The sequence below is a fragment of the Engystomops pustulosus genome, chromosome 3, assembly GCF_040894005.1.
Source record: "Engystomops pustulosus chromosome 3, aEngPut4.maternal, whole genome shotgun sequence".
NCBI classification, from domain to species: domain Eukaryota; kingdom Metazoa; phylum Chordata; class Amphibia; order Anura; family Leptodactylidae; genus Engystomops; species Engystomops pustulosus.
The window spans coordinates 121,952,924-121,975,866 of NC_092413.1; the positions used below are offsets into that span (position 1 = coordinate 121,952,924).

General features: G+C 37.5%; 1 protein-coding gene across 2 annotated transcripts in view; it reads left to right on the forward strand.

The window, feature by feature from the left end:
- MDN1 (midasin AAA ATPase 1) overlaps positions 1-22,943 on the forward strand; it is a 178,012-nt gene that overhangs the window by 89,387 nt on the left and 65,682 nt on the right. For both annotated transcript variants that reach the window (XM_072141954.1, XM_072141952.1), the window contains exons 42-52: positions 7,113-7,376; positions 9,217-9,487; positions 10,483-10,642; positions 13,798-13,914; positions 14,171-14,379; positions 14,507-14,655; positions 18,352-18,548; positions 19,078-19,298; positions 19,888-20,001; positions 20,982-21,114; positions 22,475-22,581. In XM_072141954.1, coding sequence (XP_071998055.1) covers positions 7,113-7,376; positions 9,217-9,487; positions 10,483-10,642; positions 13,798-13,914; positions 14,171-14,379; positions 14,507-14,655; positions 18,352-18,548; positions 19,078-19,298; positions 19,888-20,001; positions 20,982-21,114; positions 22,475-22,581 — 1,942 coding nt within the window. The remainder of the gene's footprint in view (positions 1-7,112; positions 7,377-9,216; positions 9,488-10,482; positions 10,643-13,797; positions 13,915-14,170; positions 14,380-14,506; positions 14,656-18,351; positions 18,549-19,077; positions 19,299-19,887; positions 20,002-20,981; positions 21,115-22,474; positions 22,582-22,943) is intronic.

Below are 22,943 nucleotides of genomic sequence, written 5' to 3' on the forward strand. Positions count from 1 at the left end.
CCCTCTGTACTCTGAGATTACAGGAGGCAGAGGGAGGGCTGGAGGGGCTCTTTATTTAGGACCTATCTGGCAGCAATAACCCCTTCCCGACATTTGACGTAATAGTACTGCATGGCGGGAGGTGCGTTCCAGCAAAATGCAGTATTATTACGTCAAGCTTCTGGCGCCGGCTCCTAAACTTTTTATCAAATTGCTTTACAAAAAATGTTCTAAAAAGTGATCCGAAAAAGTTACAAGCACCAAGATAATACCAATGAAAAGAACAACTTGTCACGCAAAAAATAAGCTCACAACCAGCTCCGTCAACCAAAAAATACTATAGTTATGCTGCTATCAAAATGGCAATACTAAAACAAATGCAATTTTTTGTATTCTAGTTTTCCTTCAATAAAATTGGACAAATATAAAATAAACTATATAAATGAGGTATCGCCGTAATCGTAGTGATCCGTAGAATAAAGATAATATATTATTGTTATGCTACAGTGAACACCCCCCCCCCCCAAATGCTAAAAATCCAAAACAAGAATTGATGATTTTATTTTCCTCCACACGTAAAAAGGTAATAAAATTGCTTCAATAAGCTAAAAACACACTAAAATGAAGGGGTTTTTTTTATAGTGCATCTCATCTCGCAAAAAATAAGCCCTTATTTGTCTAAATTGCTTAAAAAATAAATAAAGATTGTATAGCCTATTCCGAACGCGCGTTGTTATAGAACGGTGCGGTGGGTAGTGACTTGCCAACACGTTCAGACACAGTGATCGGGGCAAGAATGCGGCTATTCCTGACGGCCATCCATTCTGCCCCATGGACCAGAAGGGTGACGTCCCCCCCCACATGATCCCTGCTAATGGCTCATCAATTCAGACGAGCCAATAGCAGCGAATTTACTTATGACGTCAGTAATACCGATCACCATGTCTGTAGACACGGTGATTGGGGCAGAGTGGCAGCTGTTCCTGACAGCCACTAATCTTGCCTTGCGGTCCAGAGGGGTTTTGTTGCCCCCCTCTGTCCATGTTTGCCGCTATTGGCTGGTCGATTTGGTCCAGCCAAAAGCAGCAATATTCGTTACAATGGGCATCGCTAGGGTGAATAAGAGCAACACTTGGCGATAATTTCCCTGCGAAAAACTGTGTACATTGTACAGATGATGCTGTACAACTCTTACGAGCTGTTCCAATGTGCATGTCCTGCCGTATCATTTCTCCGTTTTTAAGAGGAAGATATTAGGGAATTAATATTGGGACAAGAAGGACGGAGCCCCAGTACCTCTGGTTTAGATGTTCCTGTGTTTTGCCAGGACAGCATTTTCCCGGTGAATTCTGCTGCTTCTAAAGGTAGGACTCAATAAAGAGTCTGTTCCAAAAGAGGAGTTAGGATGGACACTTTATACTAAGAGACCTGCGACACCTCCAGAGTGACAAAAGTTTAGTTGGTCCCTTGGTATATTGTACCTCCTTATACGCAACACATTCACAATTCACGCCCCAAACTGTTGTGAATTCATTTCAGTAAAATTAATAATTGTAACAACTGTTAGGTCACATTGCTCCCTATACCCATAACGGGCACTTAACTCTTGGACTCCGTTGCACATCATATTTGGAAACCACCTATATGTTCAAAATGCTCATTTCACCACGTGTATTACACCACACCACATATTACACCTTGCTATATTCCCCAAGGGGTGTACATTTAACAATTAGGGTCACTTTTCGGGGTTTCCTCTGTTTTTGTACCACTACGGCTCTCCAAATGTATCCTGACACGTGAAAGATTTCTGTCAAATTTGGCCTCTAAAAGACAAACATCCCTCTTTTCCTCTACTGTGCACCCATAAAGTATTTTATATGCACATGTGGGGTACTTCTACACTCGAGAGAAATGGGTTTACACATTTTGGGGGGTTATTACATTTTTTTTTATCCCTTGTGGCTATAAAAAATTAGGGGTAAAATGACCTTTATAGGAAATTTTTTACCTTTTTCCTATTTAAGTCCTAATTAAATCAAACACCTTTACGGACAAATACACATATTACACCTTGCTAAATTCTTTAAGGGGTGTGCTTTCCAAAATGGTGACACTTGTTGGGGTTCCCCTCTGTCTTGGTACCAATACGGCTCTCTAAATGCATCCTGACACCTGTAAAGGATGTCTGTGAAATTTAGCTTCTAAAAGGCCAACGCCCCTCTTTCCCTTCTGAGCTTCACTGCGTACCCATACAACATTTTATTTGCATGTGTGGGGCAATTTTATACTTGGGAGAAATGCTAGTACACATTTTTGGGGTTGTTTCATCTTTAATGCCTTATGGGATACAAAAATTAGCCGTAAAAGTGACTTTTTGGGAAAATGTTCATCTTTTTCCTTTTAGGGACCTAATTGAAGCAAACACCTGTAGGGTAAAATACACATATTACACCTTGCTAAATTCTCCAAAGGGTGCACTTTCCAAAATGGTGACACTTGTTGGGGTTCCCCTCTGTTTTGGTACCACTAGGGCTCTCCAAATGCATCCTGACACATGTAAAGGATGATTGTCAAATCTGGCTTCTAAAAGGCCAAAGCCCCTCTTTCCCTTCTGAACTTAACTGCGTACCCATACAACACTTTATATGCAAAAGTGGTGCAGTTCTGTGCTTAGGAGAAATAGTTTTACATATTTCTGGGGGTTGTTTCATCTTTTATCCCTTGTGGCTTACAAAAATTTGGGGTAATAGTGACATTTTTGAGAAAATGTTAACCTTTTTTCACTTTTGGGGCCTAATTGAATCGAACACCTGTTGGGGCAAATACACAAATTACACCTTGCTAAACTCTCCAAGGGGTGTACTTTCTAAAATGGTGTCTCTTGTTGGGGCTTTCTTCTGTTTTGGTACCATTATGGCTCTCCAAATGCATCCTGACACATGAAAACTTTTTCAGTCATATTTGCCCTGCAAAAACGAAACAACGCTCTTTCCATTCCAAGTGCCCCCCTTTGCCCGTACAGCAGGGTACAGTGACAAAATGGTTTGTGGCATACTCAAAAGGAATTGCCCTCAACATTGTAAAATGCATTTTCCTTTTTAACCCATTGTGAAGGTGCAAATTTTAGAGTTCAATAAATCTATAGTAAGATAAAATTACATTTCTGTAATTTCACTTTCATTTATCTTTCACCCTCATGAAACGCTCATAGGGTTAACAAAATTCCCAAAGGTTGTTTTGAATATTTTGAGGGGTGTAGTTTCTAAAATGGTGTCATTTCTGGGGGTTTTCTGTCATGTGGGCCTTATAAAGTCACTTCTTACTAAATTGACCCTCCAAAAGTAGGTTTTGATGATTTTCGTGAAAATCTGAAAAATTGCACCTTAAGTTATAAGCCTCCTAACATCCTAAAAAAAGGAAAAGATGATTGAAAAATGATGCCAAATTAAAGCAGACATATGGAAAATGTTAGTTCTCAAGTTATTTTAGTGATATGACCAACTTTCCAAAAAGTAGAAAATTTTGAATTTGGGAAAACATTGTTTTTTTTCAAAATTTTTGCCAAATTTCCATCTATTTCATAAATAAATACTAAACATATTGATTGTACTTCATGTTGTGAAATTTAATCTCAAAATCAACTGGATATGTTAAAGCGTTCCAAAGTTATAACCACTTAAATAGACACATGTCAGATTTAAAAAAATGGGCCGTGTCAGGAAGGTGAAAAGTGGCTTCAGCGTTAAGGGGTTAAGTGTGAATACAGCTACAAGTGCTTCTCAGTAAATTGAAATATTAGCACAAAGCTATGTATTTAGTCATTTCAAAAAGTGAAACTCGTATTATATGGCCATAACAAACTTTTTAAAGTGTTTGTCAATGTTGATGATTATGGTTTACCCAATACACCTGCACCCTAAGCTTTTTAAAGGTCCCTTATACTGGTTCAGTAGGCCACACAGTCGTGGGGAAGACAGCTGACTTGACAGACGTCCAGACTAAGGAAATGGCTAAAGAAGCTGGCTCTTCAGAGTTCTGTATCAAAGCATATTAATGGAAAGTTGAGTGGAAGGAAAAAATGTGGTAGAAAGGAGTGGATTGGAGTCAGTGCTTCAAGGGCCCCCACACACAGTCGTATCCAAGACATGGGCTACAAGTGTCAACTACCATGTGTAAAGCCACTCTTGACCAATATACTATGCAAGAGGCGTTTTACTTGGGCCAAGGAGAAAAAGAACTGGACTGTTGCTTAGTGGTGCAAAGTGTTTTCAGATGAAAGAAAGTTTTGAATTTCATTAGGAAATTTAGGTCCCAGAGTCTGTGAAGTTTCCACAATCAGTGGTCCACTGTGTTTTATCAAGACCAACGTCGGCGCCGCCATCTACCAGGAAATGTAAGAGCACTTCATGCTTTCTTTTGCCAATAATCTTTTTGGAGATGGATTTTTCATTTTACAGCGGGACTTGGCACCTATCCACACTGCCAAACATACCAATACCTGGTTTAGTAACTTGTATCAAAGTGCTTGATTGGCAAGGGAGCTCGTCTGACCTCAACCTCCTAGAGAATCTATGGGGTATTTTCAAGAGGAAGATGAGACCCCAGACCCAACAATGCAGACAAGCTGAAGGCTGCTATCAAAGCAAACTGGGCTTCCATAACACCTCTGCACTTCCATCAGTTGATCTCTCCTTACTGCGCCCCATAGATGCAGTCATTCAACAAATGAACACTTGAAATGGTTTACTCTGTTTGTAATGACTCTTTTTGAATTGAATTATTGAAAAAAATAGCTTTCTACTGATTCCAATTTAACCCCTAAGGGACTCGGCCTCTTTTGGCCTTAAGGACGCGGCCCCATTTTTCAAATCTGGCCTTTGTCACTATAAGTGCTTATAGATTTTGAACACTATGAGATATCAAGGGGATTTTGAGATTGTTTTCTCGTGACACATTGAAATCTTGTGTTTAGTTATTAAAAAAATAATAAAAATTTTGGCAAAAATTTTGAAAAATTCTTTATTTACAGTGTTCTAAATTCTCTACTTTTGATGCAGATAGTCATAGCACCCAAATACATTCATAACTTACATTTCGGTTGGATGGTTTTTTAAGATTCCACATATTTTACTAGAATGTTATGAGGCTCAGAATTTAGGTATCATTTTTCAAATTTTTTGTAAAATCACCAAAACCCGTATTTAGATGGACCTGCTCAACTTCTAATTGACACTGAGAGGCCTAAATAATTGCTAGACTCGTAAATTACCCCATTATGGAAACTACAACCCACAACGTATGAAAAACACTTTTAAGAAGTTTAACCCTTTACGTGTTTTTTAGGGGTTAAAACAAAATGGAGGTATGGTCTGCAAATTGTAATATTTTTTCACAATACACTCATTTGGGTGGAAAATTAAACATTTACAATGGATTAAATGAAAAATGTCTCCACAAAGTTTGATACCCAATTTCTCCCGAGTACACCGATACCCTATCAGTAATGGTGAACCTTTTGGAGTGCCCAAGCTGCAACCAAAACCCATTTATATGTTGCAAAGTGTCAACATGACAATTTAAGCAGTAACTTATTGATCCCTGCTCTATCACAGGTTTTAATTGTATTGATGTCCTGAGTTCACAAATACAATAGAAAGATGGGGAAGATTGAATTGTAGCTTCTCCAGGGCCTGGGTGCCCACCGAAAGGGATCAGAGTGCTACCTCTGGCACCTGTGCCATAGGTTTGCCACCACTGCTATATGTGGTGGTAACCTGCTGTATGGGCGCACGGCTGGTCATGGAAGGGAAGGAGGCGCCATTCAGATCAGATTTGCTATGTCACATTGTACAGGCTATAATTTTTTTTCCTTTTTTTAATGTGGACCTTTAGGGGCTTATTTATTTTGCCACATGAGATGCACTTTTAAGATACGTAATTTGGAGGCATCTAAAGCTAATTGGTGAGATTTTATTAACTATTTGTTGGTGGAGGAAATGAAAATCAATTTTCAGGAACATTTTTGGTTTTTTTGGCTGTTAACCATAACATAAAAATAGTATTTTTTTTATTATTATTCTATGGGTCGCCACAATTACGAAAATACCTCATTTATATAGATTTTTCTTTTTTTCCCATTTTTACTGAATAAAAAGTAATTTGGCAAAAATTTGGCATAACTTTTATTTTTCACCTCACAAATCTGTTTAAGGGCTTATTTTTTGCGAGAAGGATTGTTCTTTTTAGTGGTCTTATTTTAGGATGCATAACATTTTTTAAATCACTTTTTAGAGCACTTTCTTATAGGGTATTAATTAAATTTTTTTTTTTTTTACAGGGCTCACTGCGGATCTAATAATGATTCTGTTTTATTATGCAGATTGATATGGACGCAGCGATACCAAATATGTGGGGGTTTTGTGTATTTTATTCAATTGTACTGAATAAAAACTAATTTGGAGAAAATCTTGTTCATTTTAGCATCACCATCTTTTCATATGCATAACTTTTTTATTTTTCGGCTGACAAATCTGGTTAGGGGCTTTTTTTTTACGAGAAGAGTTGTTCTTTTTAGTGGGCATATTTTAGAGTGTGGAACATTTTTTTAAATCACTTTTTGCAGCATTTTTAAAAAGATATTAAAAATGATCTTTTTTCGGAACAGTTTTTGCGAGTTTTTCCTCCGGCGTTTACCCTGCTGGCCCAGTAACGATTCTGTTTTATTATACAGATTGTTACGGACGCGGCAATACAAATATGTGGGGGCTCAGTTTGTGAGCAGGTGCCAGAAGCAGGGCGTTATAGCACGTCCCCATGCTCTTAGCATTTAGCCACAGGGACGTACTATAACGTCCTGGTGCGCCTAGGGGTTAATGAAAATAAGTTTGTATACAGTGTGTAATATCACCAGCATTTAACAAAGTCCCAAGACTTATCCATGATCCACGATGACCACAATGCGTAAAACTTTTCAATCTTCTATTCTCTTCTGCCCTTGGTCTCCTACACTCTCATTATTTGGTTGAGGGCATCAACCCACCAGAGTCTATACGGGAATGCAGGGACACGCAGTGTGAATGCAAAGGGAAGCAGAGGAGAGCTCACTTATTTTTTTTTTATCTTTGCAACAGGTTGGATTTTCAGTTCTCCCTCGTGGAACCAGTAGTTACTCAACAACACATCGAAATATGTCTCTCCTTCACCACTCTCTTCAGTCTCTCGAACCAGTTATGAAGTGTGTTGAGATGGGCTGGATGGTAATCCTTGTAGGCCCTGCAGCAGCTGGAAAATCAAGTCTTATTCAGCTCTTGGCTCTTTTGACGGGAAATAAACTAAACGTCATGGCAATGAACAGTGCGATGGACACCACTGAGCTACTTGGTGGATTTGAGCAGGTGCCAAATCTTTTATATTGCTAGATAAATATTTATTTTTGAGATTATTTACTTATATTTGTTTCAATATGTTAACCACTCCCTTATTGCTTTACAACTCTTTATGTCATACCGCCATAAGGGCTGATCAAGGCAGTCGACCTGTAAGCTGCTCTGGTCCAACCTCAGAGTGCTTAAAGGTGTATTCCCACAAAGACAAGATTCTCAAATATACTCAGGTCAACAAAATAACACATTCTCTAATTGACTGTTATTAACAAAAATACAGCATTTAACAGATCTAATTGCAGCCTGTCTCTATCAGTCCTAGTGTTTACAATTTTGATTGCCCCTGGATCTGACTGTAAATCTAACTATGGTTGGATTCTTTTCATGAATAGCTTCCTTTGACGTTATGGCTGCCATGCTCTCTGCCTTCTGCCCCTCTCCCCTGGATTACAAGACCAGCTCAGACACAGGCACTTCCGCTGGCAAGCAACTTGCAGAGACTTGATCTACATGCTATAAACTAGATAAGGTCTTTATCCGGGAGGGAGGCTTATAGCAGCGCTGACTGTATGTCTCTTTTTCTATGTGTCAGATACTAATAGAATGTTCAGAAGCTAAATAAAATTGTAGATAAACCTGTACGTTAATACACATTGTCAGCACACAGCATCTCATAGCGCAGAGAAATGAATCATGAATTATCTTCTTAGAGTTCCCACCCACACTCTGAAATTTTACAATGACTGTCACTTAGTTATAGGAGTTAAACAGCAATAAAACTGAGTAAAATTGTCAAGTTAGTGGGTTAAAAATGATCTCAAGTGGTGTTTACACAATAAGAACCTTAAAACTTAAAGGGGTATTCTGTTTTCGGCAGTCACATCCAGATTAATTAATTAAACATTTCTTTAATTAAATGTCATTAAAAAAAATATTCCGGTGTGAAGATAATTTCCCATAAATGTAGTGATATGGTCCCTTAGATACAAGACTGTGTCCCTGGATATGGCCACCTCTGCTGGAGAGATTGCACAAAGGAACAAAAGGTTTTTGTATATGAAATGTCTGGGAGTTACTGTATGTCCTACAGTCGTCCTGTAGTAATGATCACTGAATCCAGGTGGTCAGGCAGGACTCAATAGCGCATGTCTGCCCACTGCTGCCAAAATGTGAGGTGGTCGTATCCGAGGAAGCTATTGCGTTTCTAAAGGACAACATGGCTACATTTATCAGAAATTATCTTCACACAGAAACTTTTTTTTTTTTAATAACATCCAATTGAAGAAATGTTTACAGATGGCAAATTAATTAAATTTAAATGGCCAGAGGGAATACCCCTTTAAGAACTTTTACCTGGGCCCACAATCTTTTACTGCTGGCCGGGAGGATTAGCACAATGACAGATAAGAGCCCGTTAAAGGCTTGCATAGCTTTCATTAGCATAAGTATATTACAGTCTGTCTGAGACTAACTAAATATAGAAGCAGTATATGCTACAGTTGTTTTGCAGTATATTATATGAGTGAATAGACCTTCTATGGTTAAAGTACCATAGGGGGCCTTAAGTAGTGAAACAATAAAAAAGAATATAAAAATTTAAATCAACCCCCTTTCCTTATAACACACAGAAAAATAAACTTGTTAGGTGTCCGTGTGTCCCAAAATCTCAGTTCTATCAAAATATAAAAAATGTTATTCCCAGCAGTGAACTTCATAAAGGAAAATGACAATCAATAAAAAGTGAAGAAGTTAATGTCTAGGTTTGAGTTCAAATTAATATTCTCCTCTTCAGAAGTGTGCTATTAAATTATAACCTGATTATATCTTTTCATATGCTATTTTTAATTTTCAGGCTGACATCAACAGACCATGGCAGCAGCTCCTTGAACAGGTATGGAATGCAGTGGTAACATTGGTGAGAGACAGCCTTCTTGCTACTGAGGTATCTCCGGATGACACAGAAATTTTGTTGCGGTGTTGGAGCAACTTAAATCTTACTCATAAGCCCAGATCTAAAATAGATGGAGGACATGGCATTTCTACAGATGTACTGAACAAGCTAGAGACTGTACTTATGCAAATCCAGAGAATGAATGGAAAGCTTAACTCCTTCACAAAATCAGGTGTGTAAAATGTAAAAACTATAATCTTGTTTAATTTACATATTCACCCTTTTTGATATTAAAACCTACACTGGAGATCAAAATTGGTGAACAATGAATGATCACAAGAGATGAGCGGGTTGGTCGAAATTTGCATTTGACAGGTAAGTAGCTCTTGTTGCGTTTATGTGGTTGCATTTCTGTGGTTGCATAGCATTTGAGTTTACTTGACATTTGCTGCACATTTGCGTTTACATTCTGTTTGCGGCAGGTTTGTTTACATGGGACTTGCGTTACGTTTGTGCATAGTTTGAGTGGCGATTGTGCCACATTTACAGTGAGCTTCTGTTACATTTATGTTGCATTTTCCTCGCATCTGCATTTACTTCAGCATATCGTTTGTATTTACGTGATGATTACCTTGCATTCGCTAGCCGTAGAACATTGCATTTGCGTTTACATGACATTTGCAGTGTTTACTTCTACATGTTTTGTGTTAACATTGCACATTGCATTTACAGTTTATTACGAAGCTTTTAAATTTCATTTGTTTATAATGCACTTGCATAATGCATTTTCCATCATATTTTGTAACCTTAAGTTTTTGTAAATGCGATGTAGACGTAATGTTAACTGAATATTAGCAGAATGTGAACACAATACACAACATCTAGATGAGCAGAGAGTTCATACACTCTCTGCCACTGATTGGACAGTATGATAGAAGATTAGCAGAACACACGCCTCCATCTCCTCCTCTTTGACAGAACACCGATTACAATGGGAAAAGAAAATTCAAAGTGCCCCTGAATCTGTGTAGCAGCTGCAACGTAAAGGTCTATTTTACTTAGGATATATCACATTGGAGTGCATAATAACCTTGACAATTTTGATATCCAATTTATGTGGAGAACTTCATGATAGAAAAGCATAATATTTTTTTCATAAAAAGAATGTATATTGTACTTTTTGCCTGTAAATTATCATTTTAATGAAGGATTTTTTTTTTTTGTCAGAATTTGCTGCCATTTTAGAAAACGTCCGCAATTTTAAGGACCAGCTTCTTCATTCTGTTGAGGGACAGAGCAGTGGAACATTTGAATGGGTTGATGGTATGCTGGTGCAGTCTTTGCAGGCTGGAGACTGGCTTCTGATGGACAATGTCAACTTTTGTAGGTATGTTTTAAAGTGCAACATTTTCATTTTTTTTTTTTTTTTTTAAATACCTTTTAGAAGACAATATTTTTATATATAGCAACCATGCACAGGCTTGCTTTTATTATTTTAGAGATTTTTTTAAAAAAATTTTAAGACTGCATTATGGATGGATGCTATAAGCCAGTGGTGGCGAACCTATGGCACGGGTGCCAGAGGTGGCAATCGGAGCCCTTTCTGTGGGCACCCAGGCCTTCACCCCAACACAGGGCTTTCTCCTGTGGTCCAATACAGCCCAGTGCCATGCTCAGGGCTATTTTAAAGCCACATTCTTGGCTTCCAGGACTACAGGAGGGGTGAGAAGGTGTGGATAGAGATGGATTATCAATCGAGCTCCTCCTCTGGGTCCCCTGATTCTTCCCCTTCAGGGGACCCTGGAGGGAAGCTACAATCCAAATTTCTCCATCATCTTTCTATTGTATTGGTGTCCTCAGGATGCCAATACGATTAAAACCTGTGATACAGCAAGGATCAATAGGTTACTGCTTAAATTGTCACGTTGGCACTTCGCAACATATAAGTGGGTTTTGGTAGTAGCTTGGGCACTCTGTATCTAAAAGGTTCGCCATCACTGCTATAAGCTGTCCTCTGGACTGTCAGGACTCTTCCTCATAACTAAAGGAAATCTACCATTTGTATTTATGCATTGTGAACCAAACATACCTTGAGAATGCTGTAGCGACACACAAAGATATCTTGTTTAATCCCTGAATTGAGTGGTTTTGCTTATAAAAAAAATTATAAAATTCAGGACCTTGAGAAAGTTGGGTGCCCTTGGTGCCCTGGCTGCCATACATGAAAACATTACTTTCACATAAACAGGAGCTGCGTGAACTGACAGGACTAATCAACTTGAGCTGGATGACCCGTACACAGCACCTGGGGGATGGTGTAGGGATTGATTACTTCTGCCTCTAAGGAACAACACAGTGATTACATATTATTGGCTTATGCTGGGCAAAACCACTCAGTTCAGGGATTAAACAGAAATGTCTCTGCATCCGTGTAACTACAGCATTATATTATATATAAACATAACTACAGCATTATATATAAACCTACTTGAGGTAAGAAAGTAACGGCACTCACCCACTTGTTAGAAAAGTGTAATGTCCTTTATTCGGGTGAAGAAGCGTAAAATCACATGCAGGGAGAAGCAAGCCTTGACAACGGGGCCGTTTCGCGCTCAGTGGCGCTTTCTCAAGCCACTGGGGTGGAGCTGAGTTCTGGAATTGGATAGCCCAAGTCCATGTTTCTGTTTTAATCCTCCCCTCCTTACTCAACCCTCTCCCTTCACCTCTCCTCCTGCCTTCATCAGCTAACTGAAGAGATGGCAATTGGGGCTGTTGTCACATTTGTTGAGGTTTAGATGCTTTCCAGACAAGTGTGTCAAAAGGGGCGTGGCTCGATATGAAAAAGTCTTTTGGAGTAAACTAGCCCAGCAAGTAAAGCTCCAAAGGCTTTAATGGACATTTATCACCAGGATCAAATATAGTAAACCAAGCACACTGATCTAGTAGGTTTGTACCCCTTTGGGCAGGATCTACTTTTCTTTAAGCTTCTTATGCCCTTCTTTTTTAAAAATAAAAATCTTTAAAAAGTATGTAAAGGAGCCTGAGTGTCTCCAGGCAACATTTAAAACTTTTGGAGCCTAGAGCCCCTCAAGCTTAATTTTAAAATCCTTTTTGTAAAAACTATGAATAAGAAGAAGAAGAACAGATACTGATAGAAGTGGCACACACCAGTATTTAGTGTCCTCAATACTGGTGGTAGATGTCCTACCAAGAAATGATGCAAGATTTATGATCCATCAAACACTTTTATAAATCTGGCTCACCATAAGACTGGCTAGTCTATCTGTACTCTATTCTGTTGTTGGAGCAATGATTCCGGCGCGTGTGAAATATCATAAATTTGTACATGACTATGACAGTTAATTCATAGCACAATCATAGTACCGGTCACCCTATACCCCTAGTTATACAAAGGCAAATAACACCTGTATATTAGACAAATATTGCATGTACAAAATTTGCATACTAGAGACAAACGCATGGTGCTCACAAATTGCTTTTACAACGCACAACACTTATCAAAGTGTGATGTAATAGTAGAGGCTTTAATTTAAATCCCAGCAGCATATAGGTGCCGCCATATTAAATTCGATTGGTTTCTAATGAAAGTCTCAAGTCATACAAAGACCCTAAGCTCTCTGGTTTTAACCCATTTATTACAATGTGCGTTATTACAATGTAGTTTCCCAGTATATAGTAGGATCAACCAGACAACCTAGGTTATAAGTACCCTAGGGGTTCTGAAAAAAAGTAAAAAATTAAATGAATGAAACGTTTTTAAAAAGTTTAATTTAAAAGTAAATTTTAAAACCCTAAAATTGAAAATCACATGTTGGGTATCAGAGTCACAAAATATCCAATCTATCAAAATATAATAACTGTTATTCTCGGCGTTTAGCCCCCTAATGGAAAATGGCACCCAAAGTTGAAAATTACCCTTTTTTATCATTGTGAAAAATATAACAAATTCAGTAAAAATGATCGTACACTTCTTAAAATAGTAGCATTGAAAACATCAAAAGTTGCAAACAATGACATCCCACACAACTCTGTACACTCAAGTATGAAAAAGTTATTTTTGTTAATGTATGACAATCTATATAAATTTGTTATCCCTGTGATCGTACCAAACCCAAAGAATAAAGGAGACATTGTCATTTGGGGCATACAGTGAAAGCTGTAAAATCCAAGCCCACAAGTAAATGGCGCAAATGCATTTTTTCCCGCTTCCCAGTACATGGCATGGAATATTAAAGTGCAATTTGTTATGCATAAAACAAGCCCTCACACAGCTCTGTACATGGGAAAATAAAATAGTTATAGATTTTTGAAGGTGGGAAGGGAAGAATGGAAACAGAAAAACAAAAAAGGGCCTGGTTGTTAAGGGGTTAAATATGTGATGCTCACATATTAGATGCACATCGCGCACATTCTGTTCAGGTTTTTTACATCTCGGCCCCTGTGTAGCTAAATCGCCTCCACATATTATATTTTCTTCTGCTGAATAACTATTTTTTCGTCACATTTTTTATTTTGTTAAAGTTCTTCTGTGCTGGATCGACTCAATGCACTACTTGAACCAGGGGGAGTCCTTACTGTCAGTGAGCGAGGAGTCATTGATGGAACCACTCCAACTATAACTCCACACCCAAACTTCAGGTAAAAAAGTCATTTTTGTAATTCACGTACTTTTTTTTTTAAAGTAAATAAAATAATTTTTCTAATTTGGTATACTGAAATTTTTTTAAAATGCCTGTTTATATAAATGATATTGAATGTTAAAGATTCTCATTTGTTGGTATTCGTACTATTTATCACAGTTTTTTTGTGTACATTAATTAAAAATTTTGCTAGTTTTACTTGCCTTGTACTGCGCACAATCTTTTTCAACAATTTAATGAAAATATTTCTGTAGGCTTTTTATGACAATGGACCCTTCGCATGGGGAAATCTCTAGAGCTATGAGGAATCGCGGAGTTGAATTATTCATATCTGAAGACGGTCATGACACAGTAATTGATTTGTTTGATATGAATACTTTGCTGAACAGTCTTGGCTTGGTTGGAGATAATTTATGCAATGCTTTGATAAACGTACACAAAGAAATCAGTGACACAGTTATTGGTGAGTAGACGGATGCTTGTGTGCTAAAATTAAGTTCAGAGTGTGTTTATTTTTTTGTACTTATCTTCTATGTGTAAAACAACCAATATATACCCCCCCCCTTATATTTTTTGTACACAACTTTTAGGCTCTCCTTGTAGCAATCTTTCTTATCTACTCCACGCTGGTGTTCTGATACACCAGCACCTACAAAGAGGAATTGACCTGGAACAAGCTTTCCAAAATGCCTGTAGTGAAGTGTTTGTTTACTCACAGCCCACAGTTTTGGTACAGCAGGTAAGTTTTTCCAATAAGTGATCACTTTTTGTTTTTTTCCTTTCTCCTATTGGGTTAACCTAAAACAGTCCTACAAACCACTTCAAAACACTCTTGTGCAATTTACAGAGGCCTTGTTGTATGCAGGTGAAGTAATGTTTTGGTGTTTTTGGGATAGATTTAGATATGGTGTAATACATAGAAGTGGTGAGATACAGGAACATTAAAAATGTCTGTTTCTTTTTAATGGTTTTTGTGTTTTGCCCTTATTAATCCGTTGATATAATTCTTCAGTTTGTTATGGTTTTGTGGACTTGCGATGTATGAACAATGAAATGCATTTGACCCTAAATTTAACCCCTTCCCGCCGCCGCCCTGTTTCGTTTTTGTATTTTCATTTTTCACTCCCCACCTTCAAAAATCTATAACTTTTTTTTATTTTTCCATATACAGAGCTTTTTGATGGCTTATTTTCTGCGTAACAAATTACACTTTAAAATGGCGGTATTTAATATTCCATGCTGTGTACTGGGAAGCGTGAAAAAAATTACAAATGCAGTGAAATTGATAAAAAAACACATTTGTGCCGTATTCTGGTGGACTTGGATTTTACGGATTTCACTGTATGCCCCAAATGACATGTCAACTTTATTCTTTGGGTCGGTACGATTACGGGATACCAAATTTGTATAGATTTTATAAATTTTTCATTCATTTACAAAAACTAAAACCTCATGTACAAAATTTTTTGGGGGGATTTTGACATCTTCTGGCACTAACTAACTTTTTTATGCTTTGGTGTACAGAGCTTTGGGAGGTGTCATTTTTTGCGACTTGATGACTTTTTCATTGCTATCATTTTAGGACTGTACAACCTTTGGGCTCATTCACATGGCCGTCTGTGGGAACGTCCATGCTGCCGCATGTACGTCCCCATAGACGGCAATAGCGGCATGGTGCTGATACGGTGCAGATCCGGGCCGCACACAGCAAAAAGATAGAGCCGCTATTCTCTATGGAGGGAGGAGGGGTCACCTCCTCTCCAACACACGGCGGTATGCCTGCATGGCGTGTACATATACCCTTTTGATCACGTTTTATAGATTTTTTTTTTTTTTTTTTTTTTTTAATGGCACAAAAGTGTCATTTTCTACTTTGGGTGCAATTTTCCGTTACGGTGTTAAACGCAGTGAAACCCCGTTATTATATTTTGATAGTTCGGGCATTTCCGGACGTGTCGATAGTCAATGTGTTTATGATTTTTACTGTTTATTTATATCTATATCAGTTTTAGGGAAATAGGGGTGATTTGAATTTTTAGGGTTTTTATTATATATATAATATATGTATGTATATATGTATGTATATATGTATGTATATATGTATGTATATATGTATGTATATATGTATGTATGTGTATGTATGTATGTATGTGTATATATGTATGTGTATATATGTATGTGTGTGTGTGTATGTGTGTATATGTATATGTGTGTATGTATGTGTGTGTATGTATGTGTGTGTGTGTGTGTGTATATATATGTATGTGTATATGTGTGTGTGTGTATATATGTATGTATATGTATATATGTATATAAATATATATAATATATTTTTTTTAATTTTTACTATTTTTCAGACTCCCTAGGGTACTTCATCCCTAGGTTGTCTGTACGATCCTATCATATACTGCCATACTACAGTATGGTAGTTTATGGGGATTTTACTCCTCATACATTGCAATGTGCTGATAGCGATGGCGGGAGCTATGATCCTCAGAATGAAGCCGCCGCTGACGATCAGCGGGAAAACACCCGGTGTTACCGGTAAGCCTTTGTTGCAATATGCAGCAAAGACTTACCGGCTATGGAGAGTGCTCAACCCGTGCATCTGGCATGTGACATCGTATTACGCCACATGTTGGTGAGGGGTTAATCTTGTTGCAAACGTATTTTCCAGGTCAGCACAATTCTGGATGACCCAAAGATTAATTTCTTTCTTAACCCATTAACGCTCTGCGCCGTAGCTCTACGGCGCAGAGGTATAAGGAGTTTATGAAGAGGGCTCACGGGCTGAGTCCTCTTCATACAAGGGTGGGGGTTTTTGCATATTGCAGAAAACCCCCACCGCTAATAACTGCGGTCGGTGCTTGCAATTATTAACCCTTTCATTGCAGGCGGCATTTAAAAGACGGCGGCGCGCGGGCGATCAGTTGCCATGGTAGCCTCGGGTCTTTTTTGACACAAGGCTACATGGCTTCTGCAGATTCGTTACAATGAGCCAGTGGCTCATTGTAATGAATGTGCTGCAAAAATGCCATATATTGCAATACAGAAGTATTGCAGTATATGGTAGGAGCGATCTGACCATCTAGGGTTAATGTACCCTAGATGGTCTAAGAAATAGTGGGGGGGGGGGGAGTTTAAAAAGAAAAAAAATAAATAAAATATAAAAAATTCAAATCACCCCCCTTTCCCTAGAACGGATATAAAACATAATAAACAGTAAAAATCACAAACATATTAGGTATCGCCACGTCCCAAAATGCCTGATCTATCAAAATATAAAAACGGCTTCGGACGGCGGTGACCTCCGAGGCGGGAAATGGCGCCCAAATCTCCGAAATGCGACTTTTACACCTTTTTACATCACATAAAAAATGAAATAAAAAATGATCAAAATGTCGCACAGACCTCAAAATGGTAGCAATGAAAACGTCGCCTCATTTAGAAAAAAATTACACCTCACACATCTCCGTGCGCTAAAGTATGAAAAAGTTATTAGCTTCAGAAGATGGCAAAAAAAAATGTTTCTTTTTTGTACACATTTGTTTAATTTTTGAAAATGTATTAAAACACAATAAAACCTATATAAATTTGGTATCACTGCGATCGCACTGAACCAAAAAATAAAGCTGAGGGGTTATTTTTAGTGCACAGTCAAAGTCGAAAAAACTGAGCCCACGAGAACGTGACGCACGTGACGTTTTTTTTTTTCAATTTTTCCACATTTGGAATTTTTTTTCAGCTTCGCAGTACACGGCATGTTAAAATAAATAACATTACGGGAAAGTAAAATTTGTTACGCACAAAATAAGCCCTAACACAGGTCTGTACGCGTAAAAATGAAAAAGTTATGGATTTTTGAAGTTGGAGAGCGAGAAATGAGCGGAAAAACCCTGCGTCCTTAAGGGGTTAAAAAGTTTTATGGACTTTGCATAATGAAAACATTTCACAAAAGAAATTTTTTTTTCTTGTCTGTCTTTGGGCATATTGTAGTGTACTCTAGTGCATTGTATTATGATCTGTAGCTATCCCTTGTGTTTGTGTATCCCTGTGCTGCCTGTTCATGTTCTGATTTGGGACCAGCTACCGTAATTAGGATGACAATAGTGGAGACATGCTGTTCAACAGGGAGGAGCAGGTTTTGTTAAAATTAAGAATACCTAACTTCTAGTCTGATGCACACAGTTGGACCAAAAGTGCCTATTTCACATTCTTGTTAAACCTGGCTGCCGAACCAGTAGTCATGTATTTTCATCTTACAAATTGCTGCTGCTCAATTGGAAGGTCCATAAAAGGTCCATTTCCTTCTTTCCAGCTACATAACTCTGCTTACAATTCCCACAGAATAGCTTCACTCCCAAAAATCTATTTTTAATCATTGCAGCGTGAGAATAGAAAAAAAATGTTATGCATTTTTTCTTTTCTTTTTCAGCAAGTTCAGGATATTATTAAGAGGCATCTGTGTGCTCTCAAACCCACACAAGGAGGTTGTTTGTTATCTATTGGTTTGTGGCCCGATAAAGTTCCTGATGCCATCTTTTCTGCTGAGGACTCTGTCCTATCCACTATTTTGAGAGATGGACAGGTTCTTCTGTATATTCTAAACAGACATTGTCTAAGACAAAACAGGTAATACTGATTGAAGCAAAATATACTATAAGATGTATTGTGTTGGACATGTTTTGTATGACACGTATGTAACAGAGCTTGTTTTCAGTATCCCGTTGTTTTTTTGTCTATGGAAATCTTTCACCAAGTTGTTAACTGATTAACCATCCAGCAGACGTACAGGCATATGCTTGTTAGAAGTGCTCCTACAGTAGTTCACTTGAAAAATTACCTTTATCTTTATTTGAAGCATAAGTGCTTCGGAGGGATTTGTCACAGACCCTCTGGGACTCTGGATATGAGACTAGTTGGATTCCATAATGAAAGAAGATTCAAGAAATCCCTACTTGCTGGCAGAGCAACAACGCCGATCTGTTGTCCCTTGCACTGTGCTTGATCTATAGAATCCAATCAGTGTGTGCTCCACAGGCCAAGCACTGTTGTCTGAAGCTCACCTTAGCATATATTTGCATGTTTAACACCTGGCACTTCATTAAGTTTGTGTTTTATTGTACTTATGTTGTGCATCTTTATTTTATGTCTATTGCAGAAAAATTCCCCTTGCCATACAAGATCTTCAGTTGATTTCAAAGTCATCCAACATAGATAATTTAAATTTTAATGCTTTGGAAATGGAAAATGTTTGGATGGATGACATTTTAGTTGTACAACATTCTGTCCAGCTGATCATTGAGAAGTCAAGCTCATTAGATTGGAACTTGAGGATGCGCTGGCTGTGCCAAATAGCCAAACAATTGCCTTCTGAACTGGGTTTGTTATTAATGTGGCTCTTATTTCTTTTTTGCTGAATATAAAAGGGGTTGTCCACATTGAGCACATTACAGAAAATAATTAGCATTGTTGGTGTAACAAAAAGTTATTAAACTTTTTACTTCCTACAGCAATCGCCAGTATTTACTTCCTGTGGATAAACAACAGTCCATAGTTATATATTGTCACACAGGTGCACAGCTCGGTAGCATTACACAGCTTTGATTACACGGTTTGTTATAACGAGCAATGCACCTGTTTGAAATCGCATGACCATGGACTGGCATTGATCTACAGGAAGTAAACAATGAAGCTTCCTGTTGCATGACAGCAAAAAGACAAGATCTATAAAACAAACCATAAGGAATTGATACACATAGCATATTGTGAAATTTTATAACTTTTCATTACAAAAACAGTAACAATTATTTGCTGGAATCTGCTTAAAGTGGGCAACCCTTTAATAGTGTTTAGACTGTCTTTTTCATGTTGCTGCTTTCCCTAAGTCCAGTTTAATTTGTATTTACTTTGTATCAACTAGATTGTGGTAAAAAAATACATGAACAAATATTCCTTCTTTTATGAACAGATCATGTATGCACAGAGATCGAGGCAGGGGCACATGCTTTAAGTAGGTTCTACTCCAGTCCACTTTCTGAAGAAATTAAGAGTGTAATGAAACTCCTGTATACGTCAAGATTAGGTAAGGTTTTTACCACAAGAAATAAATCTGCAGCTAATACATACATACATACATACATACAGTCCCCTACTTAAGAACACACAACTTACAGACGACCCCTAGATACAATCTGACCCCTGGAATTTGATAATTTACTATACTTTAGTCCTAGGCTACAATAAACAGCTGTAACAGTTATAAATTATGTCTGCAATTAAGTTTTAGTGTTAATCCTGGTTTCTTATGACAATCCAACATTTTTAAAATTCAAATGTCACAGAGACCCAAAAAATTGTGGCTGGTTTTACAATTATATATATATATCTCCCCTTCCCTCCACTCTCAGCTTATTGTCTAACAGCAATATACTTTAGTACTAACATTGTTAATAGCAGAGTATTCATATTGGAGCATTCACACCAATTTATTGGCATTTAGTTCTGTAGCAAAAGAGGTACAGGCGGTCCCCTAGTTAAGAACACCTGACTTACATACGACCCCTAGTTACAAACGGACCTCTGGATTTTGGTAATTTACTGTACTTTAGTCCTAGGCTACAGCAAACATCCTTAACAGTTATCAATGGTGCCTGTAATTAAGATTTATTTTTAATCCTGGTTCTTATGACAATCCAACATTTTTTAAATCCAATTGTCACAGAGACTAAAAAAAATTTCACTGGGGTTACAATAATAAAGTATACGGTTCCGACATACAAACTCAACTTAAGAACAAACTTACAGAACCTATCTTATATGTAACCCGGGGACTGCCTGTATTTCCACTGTGGATGGGCTTGCAAGCAATTCCTTACAATACAATGCAAATGTATTACTCTATTACTCTATTTTCTGCATGGAAGTTCCACAAGGTGAATCTGCTGGCAATCATCTTGTGCAGTTACCCAAAGAATAAGACTCAAATTTTGAAGATTTTTGTGGAGACAACAAAACTGCAGCATTTTGGAAGTGTAATTAAAACTTTTTTTCCCCCAAATATAGGTGACAGTTGTGTCCCACTTGATCCTCGATGGAATATGCAATTTCTGGATATTGTGAAACATTCTCTCATACTTGAAACTGGAATGGAACCAGATATGGAAATATTTAGCCAATTAGATAGTGTAATAAACAGGTAAATCTTAAAATGTTCTTTGTATAATTAAAGTAAATCATAATAATTCTTTATTTGGAATCGTTTTCTCAGAACACAAAGCCAAAAGGCTAAAAGCTGAATTTTCCGACCTTTAAAGTGCATGGGAGCCATTGTAATTGCCGCAAGACAATGGATAGAGCTGTTCGATTTTTTTGCTCCGGGTATAGCACATCACCTATCAGCTGTTAGGTGCCTCCTGTCTTTTGCCTCTTCAGCCAGACATTCCTGTCCGTAAAATGGCTGCAGATGGAGGGTCATGTGATCCCTAACTGGCAATTTGTTCTTGGACAGTTAAAGATCACATGATCCTCCATTTGTGGCCATTTTATGGTCTGGAATGTCTTGCTCATGAGATAAAGACATATCCAGAAAACGGAGCAAAGCTTTTAATAAATATATATATATATATATATATATATTAAAAAAGAGAATATAGCAGCACTCAAAAAAAGGGAAAATATTACTCAGGTGCACGCTCCCACAACCGGGATCACAGTTCATCCAACGTATAGAATAAGAAAAATGGCAGCACTCCGAGATTCAATGTGGTCAAAAACGTACTATTTTATTCCAGCATGTGCCATGCAACGTTTCAGCTCCCAAAGCCTGGAGCCTTTTTCCTGAAAAAGGCTCCAGGCTTTGGGAGCTGAAACGTTGCATGGCACATGCTGGAATAAAATAGTACGTTTTTGACCACATTGAATCTCGGAGTGCTGCCATTTTTCTTATTCTATACTTATATATATTTATATATATATTTATTTATATTTATATATTTATTTTATATTTATTTATATATATATTTATATATATATTTATTTATATATTTATTTATATTTATTTATTTATATATATATTTATTTATATATTTATATATATATATATAATTCTGTTTTATTATACTTACAGCGCTGTCCTGCGTTTCTATTGTACAGCGCGGCATTGTCCGCTAGCGTTATCAGAGGCTTCCTCTTGGAGCCCTAGCAGCTGCTTACTTGAGTAAGCAGCTCCTATGAGTGTCAGGTCCTCTTTAATGTAAAGGATGAACATGTGTAGAGTCAGAAGTATTGATTAAAAATAGTAGTTTGAGAGAATCTGAACATGGAATTTTGGCCTTGGACCAGTTACTGCTGCATGGAGGTTTCAGCTCTTTTATGGTTGAAGGCTAAATTATTTGTATTATTATATCATATTTCTTTACTCTGAAGAGTAGCCCTCTGCTTTCAGTGTTTTTACTTTTGCGCGTCTTTTTTTCTTTAATCTGAGAATAAGCTGAGAGGTCTGTTGTAGTACAACTAAGCTGGAGTTTAAAACTAAAAAAAATTTGATTTATTGACAGAGCAATTCTACTTCTCAATCGACAAAAGCAGTCATTTACGGAGGCACATGTGTCCCGGAAGCCAAAACGACAAAGTGCACTGAAAATTGCAGTGGAATTTCATCAAGGTAGGTTTGGTGTGTTGTCCTAGTGAAGAAGTATATCCATTGAGTTTGTGAACCTTAAATCCTAGCCTGCATGAGATATACAAAAGGATTTATGGAATGCTTGTATATGACTGGTTATAGTGAAAAGGAAACTGCAGTGAAAACTGTTTGTCTGTGTGTGTGGATTTAAAAAAATTGTTAGAATATAAAAATAATTTTAAAAATATTATGTTTCACCTTTTGCTTAACCCAGCTTTATTGGTGGAAAGGACTGTAGCTTCTAGCTTTCTTTTTTATGATATCTTGCCCTTTTTACGATATTTTAAATAAATGCCTTGTGTTTCCCTGTTGTGACTTTTCCACCCCGCATGACACATTTTGTT